The sequence below is a fragment of the Ornithodoros turicata genome, chromosome 1 (genome assembly GCF_037126465.1).
Source record: "Ornithodoros turicata isolate Travis chromosome 1, ASM3712646v1, whole genome shotgun sequence".
NCBI classification, from domain to species: Eukaryota; Metazoa; Arthropoda; class Arachnida; order Ixodida; family Argasidae; genus Ornithodoros; species Ornithodoros turicata.
This window is the reverse complement of record NC_088201.1, coordinates 209,838,458-209,849,520: the sequence shown is the minus strand read 5'-3', so window position 1 is coordinate 209,849,520 and position 11,063 is coordinate 209,838,458. Positions and strand designations below refer to the sequence as shown.

Sequence of the window (11,063 nt, the reverse complement as noted above, 5' to 3'; positions counted from 1 at the left end):
ATACTTCTCCATACACCCAGTCTGTGCCGGTGACACCTTGCTTTGGTACATCTCGTGAAGGTTTACACTCAAGGATGACTTGGTGCCAAAGTAGGCGCCAGCAAAGCGTTGTCGTGACGTGATCTGTAAATAATCAACTTTTAACACAATAATAATAAAAAAAGCTGAAATAATAATAAAAAAAAGGCCGAGTGGTCTAAGGCGCCAGACTCAAGGCTTACCCCCTTGCCCGCAAAAAAAAAAAAAAAAAAGGAAAAAAAGTGGCCTTATGCATAAGGCGTCTGACTTCGGATCAGAAGACTGCAGGTTTGAGTCTTGTCGCGGACGACCGCTGCGAGACTTCTTTTAACCTCACGTCTGCCTTATACTGGTATATATCCCTTCAGATGCACATGTGCCCGCTAAAGAACATATGTTATGTATACAGAGGGTAAATATTGGGTCCGCTCAATGTGAGAAATGTCCGCGTGGCCTAATGCATAAGGCGTCTGACTTCGGATCAGAAGACTGCAGGTTCGAGTCTTGTCGCGGACGACCGCTGCCAGAATCCTTTTCCTCAAGTCTGCCTTATACTGGTATATATCCCTTCAGATGCACATGTGGCCGCTAAAGAACATATGTTATGTATACAGAGGGTAAATATTGGGTCCGTTCAAAGTGACATATCTCCGCGTGGCCTAATGAGTCTACATCCGGCTGTCGATGAGTGCGGACGCAGGTGTTCCGGCCTCCGCCGTAGTAGGCAGTATGGCTAAGCCTAGCCGGGTTGAAGAAGGAAAACGTGTTTTGAAAGACAACATGGAATACAGGATCATCATGCCAGCTGTGCCTACAGGTACCGTTTCACGCAATACGCTTTTTTTGCACGCGAAACCCGAAGGAAGACCGTACAACGTTAATCATTTTGGCCAAACGCTGCAAGGCTTAGTGAAAAGAGAAGACGTTGCTACATTCGGCGTATTTCAGTACAATCACGTGTGGGCAATCACGTTTCATAGCGTTGCTGAGAAAGAAAAACTGCTTGCTCGAAAAGAACTGACTGTAAAGGGACAACGATGTGTTATCATAGACCCTAACCGGAAAAAAAATTGACGTGAAAATACATTGGCTTCCTGGTAACGTGCCAGACGAGGAAGTGCATAAAGCCTTCGAGACATATGGAAAGGTTACCGATATACGACGAGAGAAGTGGAAAGCTTCGTTTTTTGAAGGCGTTGATTCAACTACGCGGCAAGCAACTATCTGCCTAAAAGATGATTCATCAGCCGATAACCTACCGTATCAAATGTACATCGCAGGGTGCCGGGTCCTCGTAGCTGTACCAGGAAGACCGCCAATGTGCTTGAGGTGTAAGCAAATCGGGCATATCAGAAAACAGTGCCACACTCCATGGTGTAGAACCTGTCGTGCATTTGGACATCAGGAGGAGGAATGTGTCAAAACATATGCGTCGCGGGCAAGGAAAGCGAACGAAGTTGGGGCAGAACTGTATATTGTGGAAGGTGAAGAAGTCAGCGAAACAAATAGAGCAGAAGATCAAAGCCGGGAGGACTGTGAAGTAGAAAAAGAGAGTCAAGTAGAACAACAGCTTGACAGAAACGAGGAAACAGAAAGGGATGAGGAAATGTATGAAGGGGACATAGCATTTAAAAGGAAAGGCGAAAATAAAGAATCGCCTGTAACAGACGCAACGAACACAGAGCGGCAGTGGAAGACGGTGAAAAGGAAAAAAAGAAAATTCCACTGCTAACGACATGTTCAGGCCACTGCCAACACAAGTGGACTCATCGCAACTAGACGATATGGGCTTTCTAGCAACATAGTCAACATAGCGTAAAGTCTCTCAACGGCGCCGTAACAACACCATGGAGAGAGCCATAACTGTCGCAACACTAAATATAAGGGGACTGAACTCACGGAAGAAACAATATCAGTTGAAACGCTATCTTGAAAATTTTCCTGAAATAGACGTACTTGCAGTGCAAGAAACGAAGATCAGCACACAGAAAGAAGCAGATTCTCTCGTATCTAGCTGCTTTATCAAGTCTTACGATGTTGTCGTAAGTCACGCCGAGGGATTATCAGCGGGTTGTCTGCTGATGCTGAGAAAGCTAGACTGTTTGTACCAATATCACATGCGGTGGATGACAAAGGCCGAATTGCAATGCTAGATGTTCTGATTAACAACGAAATTTGGCGATTTATAAACGTCTATGTCCACAATGAACCGCAAGAGAGAACAGCGTTCTTTTTAAGTCTAAGAAGCTACATGAGTGATGTATATAAAACGGTGCTATTGGGAGATTTCAACTGTACGCTAAACAAATGCGACCGAAGTAACCAACAAATAGGCAACGACCTGAGTATTGAAGTATTTAAGGGGATACTCGAAGAATACGGGATGTTTGATGTAGCGGAAGAAATACCTCAAAGACGTGTCCTTTACACACATTTTCAAGGTACTGCACACGCTAGACTGGATAGAATTTACTGTGCAACTACAAGCTCACCAAGAGTCACGCAATATAAGGTACATCCAACGTATTTCAGTGATCATTGTCTGGTTATGGCATCGTTGGGCCAGGCTCGTGCAGAAAAATGGGATCGTACTGGGTGGCAGCTGTGGAAACTTAACACGGCTTTGCTCGACGATCAGGAATTTGACGACTTCGTGAAGAACGGGATCATCGAAATAATCACAGGAAAAGGCAGCTGGATAGTGGCGTGGGAAGAGTTTAAACTGAAATTGCGAGCCTTTGCAATACAGCGGAGCAACATTTTGGCCTTCCAAAGGAACCACCGTCAGAAAGAGCTTGAAAAGGCACTAGTGAATGTAATGCATATGGAAGCAAGACAGCCAGGAGAATTTTCGGAAGACATGGCCAGGATAAAGCTAGAGATGAACCTGATAGCAGATCACATATATGAAGGCGCAAAAATCAGATCAAGGACGCAATATTACTTGCCCGATGAAACGCCTAGTAAGAGGTACGTGTGCAAAGAAAAAGTGTATACCGCCAAGAAACAAATCACTGAAATTGAAGAACAAGGAAGAATAATATACGACCCGGATCAGATACGAGCTGGCTTCGAAACAAACTACAATAACCTGATAGGCCAATCAAGAGGCACAACAAACCCAGCATTGAAGGGAAAATTAGAAAATATCTTATCGAGACTGTCTAAAGAAGAACAGGATAACCTGGAAAAGCCGATAAGCCTTTCTGAGGTAAAAGAAGCAATACGGACACTAAAGAAAAACCGAGCACCTGGACCGGATGGCATTGGTGCCGATCTCTACATAAAGTATGCAGATCACATCGCATGGATACTACTACAAGTGTTTCGTGAAGCTGAAGAAGAAGAGATGCTCCCACCATCCTTTAGAAGATCACATACAGTGCTAATACCAAAGAAAGTGCCGGATGGAACAGTGCCAAAAGTGACCGACTATAGACCAATAACACTCTGTGATGTGGACTACAAGGTGTATTCAAAGGTGTTAGCAGCGAAATTACAGGGCTGTGTGGCAAATCTAATTGGAGATCATCAAACCTGTGCAATTAAAGGGAGAACAATACAAACAAACATCCACGTGCTACGGACTATATTTGACATTAGTCGATTGGAAGGACATCAGGTAGCTGTGGTGCAGGTGGACTTGAAAAAGACCTTCGATAGGGTCTGTCATTTATTTTTGGTTACAGTATTGAAAGCGATGAATTTCGGACCAATTTTTATACAACGCATCAGACTGTGTTACACAAGTGTAGCGACCAGACTCATTGTGAACAATCAGTGCAGCAAACCAGTGCAACTACACTCTTCAGTTCGCCAAGGATGCCCCTTATCCCCGCTATTGTTTGACATTTATTTAGAACCCTTGTGCCGGAGTGTGATATTGAATGATTGTATAACAGGGTACAAACTATCTGATATTGAAGTGAAAGTCTTAGCATACGCTGATGATCTAGTATTCTTAACGGAAGATAAGAGGAGCGTTAGCGCCGTGATGTATGAGATCGACGAATATTGTAAAGTGTCGGGGGCAGAGATAAATAAGTAAAAATCCTTAGGTGTATGGTCTGGAATGTGGGGTACAATGCCAGCTGAATTCGAGGGTATAACATGGCAAAGTACACCGGCCACATACTTAGGTATTCCTCTAGACTGCAGCAAAAACACAAATAGTGTGTGGCAGCAACAGGCAACAAAAGTAAAACGGCATGCGAATATTATGAAGGAGGCAAGAATGTCAATTTTTCACAGGGCGGCTGTGTGCAACACCTTTCTCGACGCAAAACTGATATACATGCTACATGTGCTGCAATGCTCACGCAAGAATATTCAGGTTTTCCATAGAATATTCGCTGTCTTTGTATGGAACTCGACGTTCGAATCTATGCGCAGAGAAAACTTGTTTCGTCGAGTTGAAGATGGAGGATTGAGTTTGCGCCACTTGTTTATTAAGCAACTAGTTATGAGACTTGGGTTCTTTAGAGAGAGCAAACATCCATTTCTAAGAATTGTAATTCAAAGTGTTGGTCATGAATTGTTACCAGAAGTCACGAATTTTGGTAGATATGTGAATGTGGCGACCAGTGCGTTTTATGCTGAGGTTGTTGGAAGCATGAAGTTTCTTTTGGCAAGGTTTTCGAAGGAGTATATATTCACAGTGACAAAAAAACAGTTAGCGGCAGACCTCGTGGATGTGCTGTTCCCTGAGCCAATGTACCGACAAATACCAAAGGCATGGCCGGGCAGAAAAATTCTAAAACGTGTTAAGAAGATGCCAATCAAACCGGAAATCAAAACTTTCTTTTTTAAATTACATACAAGAACCTTGCCGGTGAAGACGTGGTTGCAAGATAAGGGATTTTTTGTGCCTTGGACAGTGAACTGTCGTTTCTGCAGGACCCCAGAGACGATAGAGCACGTCTTTCTTTATTGCACGGAAGCCCAGTTCTTATGGATTGACTTGAGTGACATGCTTAGGAAGGACCTCAATCTGAACCCGCATACCATGAGGTTTTTGCCATTAAGTGGAAAAAGAGGATTTAGATATGATGTCTTGTGTGTTATCGCACTTTTTTGCATATGGAAAGTCCGAATGAAAGACAGAAATGAGGAGCCGTTGCAGCCGCCAATAGTGTTTTTAAGACAGGAATTAAGAGAGCTACGACAGGCAGCTGAGGCGAAGAAAAACGTACCTGACTGGCTAAGGGAATTTTGCGATAAGCTTCACAGAAGACATGTGAGCCTATTTTAACTGCAGAAGTGGCATACTATTAATATCCAACCCCTTTTATTTGTGAATGTCGCTCCGGCGGAAGCGAGAGTGTGATTTTAGAATGTGGCTCGTTGTGTATTGAACAATGATAATAAAGGGAAAAAAAAATCCGCGTGGCCTAATGGAGAAGGCGTCTGACTTCGGATCAGAAGACTGCAGGTTTGAGTCCTGTCGCGGACGACCGCTGCCAGAATCCTTTTTTCTCACGTCTGCCTTATACTGGTATATATCCCTTCAGATGCACATGTGGCCGCTAAAGAACATATGTTATGTATACAGAGGGTAAATATTGGGTCCGTTCAAAGTGACATATCTCCGCGTGGCCTAATGGAGAAGGCGTCTGACTTCGGATCAGAAGACTGCAGGTTTGAGTCCTGTCGCGGACGACTGCTGCCAGAATCCTTTTTCCTCACGTCTGCCTTATACTGGTATATATCCCTTCAGATGCACATCTGAAGATGCAGTGTCGTCTGCTATGCTTCCACTTTAACTCCCGAAATCTGGGCGCTGTGCGCATGCTCAACATAAGACGCAACAGAACTTAAGTCCTGTCAGCAGCTTTTTACTTTTCCTTCCACTACATGTCTGTAGAGTATTCTGCGGGGATGTTACTCGTGTGAGTGCACGGTTATAGTGCTTAAAAACACCGTGGATTAATTCAGATGGCACCCAGATTAAATTGAATAGCATCTGGATTTTTTCAGATGGCGCAGGGATTAAACTGTATGACGCTCGGATTGTTTCGGATGGCGCGAGGACTAATTCAGATGGCACTTGGACTAAAATGGACAGGAACACCTGTAGTTCCATAGAAAGGTTTACCTACTGCTGGCCTTACTGATAAGGACGGTTTCCCGCCGTTTCTCGTGAATTTGAAATTTTCGTTCGATACATGGATGTCCATCGATTAAACCGCGTAGCAGTAGGAAGGCTATTCCACGCCGAATCATCCAGAGGTGTCGCTAGACCCCCTTAGAATTTTGATTACCGAAACCTGCGGTTTCGGTAATAGTTCACGCTCCCCCATGACTGCTTCTTGAGACTCGTGCAGGCGAGCGAATCCTCCAGTGATCAGCGGAGCCGACGTTGCATTCGGTACTGCTCCGCGAAGCAGTCATTCAAGGGGAACTAACCACTCAGAGCGAGCGTTTTCAAGCATCTGCTTCATGAACGAGTAAACGACATAGGTGAAGCAGGCGCTCAAAACGGACGTTTTGGAGCATCTCGTCCATGAATGATCTAGCAGAAGCAGGTCATTCAGCCGGTCACGGCATTCCGTTCGTTCTCCTGCTCGATCTCACACAGAAGCGATCAGGCAGCACGGGGACAACGACGTCCACAGCCCTTTCCTTGTCGGAGCCACAGAAAGCCGCAGCAGCAGAAATTCCCTGCTCTTCTCCCGTATCCGAATTTTTGGTTGCCATGCTGCCTTGTTGCTCTGCAGAGCCCGGGCAGCCGGTCAGGGGCGGATCTAGGATTTTGCCGAGGAGAGGGGGGGGGGGTCCGCTATAGACAAGTGCCAGGTGCATGCTGGGATTGGTCCATTGGACCCCCCCCCCCCTAGATCCGCGCCTGCAGCATGTGTTGTTTTCATTCGACGGTGTTGAGAGCTAGCATGGCGGTGACGGTTGCAGATTTGTGTCTGGTTGTTCTGTGAGTTGATTCTGATGAACTTCGCACGCTTGTGATAGCCAATGGTTTGGAGCAGGCGTTCAATTATCGGTGCCGCATGAAGTGCCTTTTCACTACATAATTCACTTCATTTATGTTACTATCTGCAGCTAATATAGTGTTCGACCAAACCTGCGCGAAACATATGTTGTACAGCAGTTACAGATAGCATGTTCGCTTGTTTTCTAGTAAGTGCTTTATAACCAATGACCTGATAACGTACAAGCAAATTACTTCCACCTCTATTGTGCGTGAAAACCATAGCAACCGCATTTCCTGAGGGGCTCGTCAACTTGAGAGCTAGGTTGTCGCAAATGAAACTGACCCTCGAAAAGGGTTCGTTAGAGACAGACAATGTTGAGACAATAAAAAGTTCGGTAGATATAGAGTGATATAGAGAGACAACGGACTCCTTACCTTGTGAAAACAGACAGAAACTAGTAATGAATAGCGGGTGGCCTTTGTTTTCGTCGAGACCCGTGGACAGCGAAGCCAAGGACATGACGTTAATGGAACGCAGTCGCGGCGACTGCACTGAAGCAGTGACCAGGCTTCCAGTCCTGGAGTGCGTCGCCCACGCAGCACCCACTGTTTCATCCCGTAAGTCGCGCAGACCACAAAGCCCCATGCGTGGTATCAACAGATCTCGCCACGTCGGATGTCACAGCTCCGAAGCTGTTTCGCGACTCCCCGATACGACGCCTCGATTCAGGTCAGGACGGTCGTGTGAGAGTTGCTTGTCGCCGACTGTGACGAGACCAAGAGCAGCATCTACGAAAAAGGAGCCACCTCAGCCGTGGAGATGAAGTGTAGTGGTTGTTGCATAACTTAGAGGAGGACGATGGGCGACCAGGTGCATGGGATTGCGGTGAGCGCGCTGCTCCTGGCTCGAGTTGAGATTCTGGGCACTTGTTGATTAAAGCTTGTTGGGGTTAGTCATCTGGAGCCTCGGTCCGTCTGCCTCATTTACGTAACACATTTTGGTGCCGAAACCCGGGATTCGGACCGCGCTCCGGATGTCAAGCGAAGCACTCGACGGCCTACTGCGTACTCGGGCAGGAACCCGCGACGGGGTCACCCATGCCACCGAACATCTCGCCGTACTTCTGTCTCGACCGGTAAAAGCGAAGGCAGCAATTGAAGCAGACCTCCGATGCCTGATTGCCGGGAAGGCAGCCCTTGCGAAGCTGGATGCCCAGGTCATGGGTTTGATAAGTGATGAGAGATTCGATGACGAAGTGCAAGATATACTGGAGCAGGAATGGCAAGTGGAACTGGCAATTTCGAAAGCGAGAAGCGCACTCCGTCTGGCTCTCTTGCCTACCTTGCCTACCGGGACATTCACTGTGTGGACCAGCGGAACAGTTCATCTCACTACAGCTGGTCAGCTCGGAAGTCAAGTCTCGGTCAGCCAGCCTCCTGCTTCTCTAGCTGGCGCAATTGAAGGTCAATCAAATTCGACAGACAGTGCCACAATTCAAGAACGCTCGATGTCACGCCATCCGCACCAGTCGGACCTCACAGCAAACATTGAGGCATCTTTCGAGGAATGGCGATGGCAGCGTACGGACAGCACGAACACAGAACACCAGGAAACCGCTGAGGGTCAGTGTGATGCAAAAGTATTGCCAGAGGACTGCAACCTCAGTAAGCGACCAGGGAAAGACCGCACTGACTGTAAGGATTCGCTAGTTCAAACCAGGTTGTCGGAAGGCCTACCTCCCGTCTACACGAGCAACATGGCACAAAAATCGTCAAACTCCGAATGTGATTCGCACGACGTTGTGCAAAGGCACCAACGATCTTCGCAGATCTTCGCTGAAAGAGAAATAATCCCTCCAGCTCATTTTGAAGCCAGCTCTAAGATAGGGAGAATGTCGTCGAACGTCGGCAGCAGAATCAACGCTCAACCGCAATCGGCGGAGGACCTTGGCAGCGCTTTAGAAGCCACACCTTTGCCCACAGTCGTCCACGTTTGCACGAGTCAGCAGACACCCGCATCGGTCTCCTTTATGACACTCAGCGACCCAGCGGCAGCTGCCACAGACCACAGACGGTTCGCCAAGGACTACTGTACAGCACACCACACCCTGTGCCGCACCGCGAGGATGTTTCGGATGTTTTGGGGTCTTCACGTCAGACGACGACGCGGACGATTGAAATATTGCAAGTCTTCGTAAACCCAGACCGTGAGGACACCTGCCTCGATCGGCCACGTCCCCACCTGATGTCACTTGGACACTGCACAGATATGATCGCCGCCAACGCGGTCACCCTGTCGGCGCGGGAGTGTGTTGCATAACTTAGAGGAGGACGATGGGCGACCAGGTGCATGGGATTGCGGTGAGCGCGCGGCTCCTGGCTCGAGTTGAGATTCTGGGCACTTGTTGATTAAAGCTTGTTGGGGTTAGTCATCTGGAGCCTCGGTCCGTCTGTCTCATTTACGTAACAGTGGTCAACATGGTACAAGCGTGTCCATTCCAGCGGGACAGTGTCCTGTGCTTTCAGGCGTTCTCTGCCGCTGCATAACTCTTTCTTACTCGTCCCTGCGCGTAACCGCTGCGAGTACGCTGTATAACGTCATTGTTTAACTTGCTTCGAGGGGCAGCTATCCTACTTGACTGTACGCCGGGAAAATGGTTACTTCATATCTGCCAAAGCCACTTGAACGCAAGTGGCCGTGTGTGTGAAACAAAAAGCGGCTTTTCTTTTTCTTTTTCCACAATGAAGCTTCAGTTTTACTTTTAAAAAAATAATGAAATGTTTCCTCGAGAACCGCCTCGCATATACCGAAAGTAACAACATTTTGTCGTCTCAAGTCGTGTTGTTCAAGTAAAGACGAACATTTACTTCGGGTGAATTTGCCAATGCACGGCCGCCGTTATGGGCCACGTTTCAAGTATCGGACACATTTTGGTTTCAGGATACCTACGCTTTTGTACCAGTAGAAGTGGAACTTCAACGTACACTCTTAAAACAAAGCTCCATCACATAGCACACTGAAGGCCAACCACTGTAGAGAGTGATACCTCTATCACTTCTGATTTGTGGAAAGGGCGGTGCGTACGCCTTTTTGCGACAGTTAACATTTCTGCATAAGAGTCACAAAAAGGTGGACGTTTGCGTTCCCATCAAATCATGCGAAAGAACACCCGGACCCGGACCTGATGGCCACTGGACCCCCTTCTGCTACTGGCCCTCTCCCAGGACCAGCAGGCCACTTTCCACCAGTCCAGCAAGTCCCAGGACCACAACAACGGAACGTTGCGGTGCCCGCTATTGCGGCGCCCCTGTTGCCTCCACCTCAAGTTTCCGCCGTCGCTCTCAAGCTGCCGACGTTTTGGGCCGCCGATCCCATCGTATGGTTCAGGCAAGCCGAGGCCCAATTCGCCCTTCGTCTCATCAGTGACCAACTGACGTCAACGACGACAACTACCACGTCGTTGCCGCACTTTCCCCTACTGATGCTTCCGAGGTGCGCGACTTGGTTGCCTCCCCACCGACACAATCACCATATGACGTGCTCAAGACTGAATTAATTCGCCGGACGTCTATGTCGGAGCAAAAGCGATTCCAGCGCCTGCTGACCCAAGAAGAACTCGGAGATCGCGCGCCTTCTCAGCTCTTACGGCGTATGCTCCAACTGCTCGGCGACCGTCCCGCCAACGCCGTAATCGACGATTCCCTGCTCCGCCAACTCTTCCTCCAGCGGTTGCCGGCCAATGTCCGCATGGTTTTAGCCGCTGCTGGCACCATGAGCCTGAACGACCTGGCCAACCTTGCCGACAAGGTCATGGAAATGGCACCACCGCAGATCGCAGCGGTTGCCTCGCACCCCCCTTTTCCGCCTACGGCTACTTGTTCCAGCTCGCCGCAAGCAGTGGACCTTTCTCAGCTCGTGGAACAGATCTCCAACCTGCAGCTGGAGGTTGCAGCCCTCCGCCGCTGCAGTCCTTCTCCGTCTTCACGCCGATCCCGCTTCGCGCATCGACGTTCCCCATCTACAGGTGGAATTTGCTGGTATCATCGCCGTTTCCGCACCAAGGCTCGCAACTGTACACCACCATGCACCTTCCAGGGAAACTCTCGAGCCAGTCACTAG

General features: G+C 48.2%; 1 protein-coding gene and 3 non-coding genes across 4 annotated transcripts; all 4 read left to right on the top strand.

Moving 5' to 3' along the window:
- The first annotated feature begins 461 nt into the window (after positions 1 to 461).
- On the top strand, positions 462 to 534 carry Trnar-ucg (transfer RNA arginine (anticodon UCG)). The gene has a single exon. It is a non-coding gene; the product is annotated as a tRNA-Arg (tRNA).
- Positions 535 to 5,397: 4,863 nt separating this feature from the next.
- Positions 5,398 to 5,470, top strand: Trnar-ucg (transfer RNA arginine (anticodon UCG)). The gene has a single exon. It is a non-coding gene; the product is annotated as a tRNA-Arg (tRNA).
- A 133-nt stretch (positions 5,471 to 5,603) lies between these two features.
- On the top strand, positions 5,604 to 5,676 carry Trnar-ucg (transfer RNA arginine (anticodon UCG)). Its single transcript has one exon. It is a non-coding gene; the product is annotated as a tRNA-Arg (tRNA).
- A 4,838-nt stretch (positions 5,677 to 10,514) lies between these two features.
- On the top strand, positions 10,515 to 11,063 carry LOC135394148 (uncharacterized). Its single transcript, XM_064624703.1, has one exon. The coding sequence runs from the start codon at positions 10,515 to 10,517 to the stop codon at positions 11,061 to 11,063; it is 549 nt and encodes a 182-aa protein (XP_064480773.1).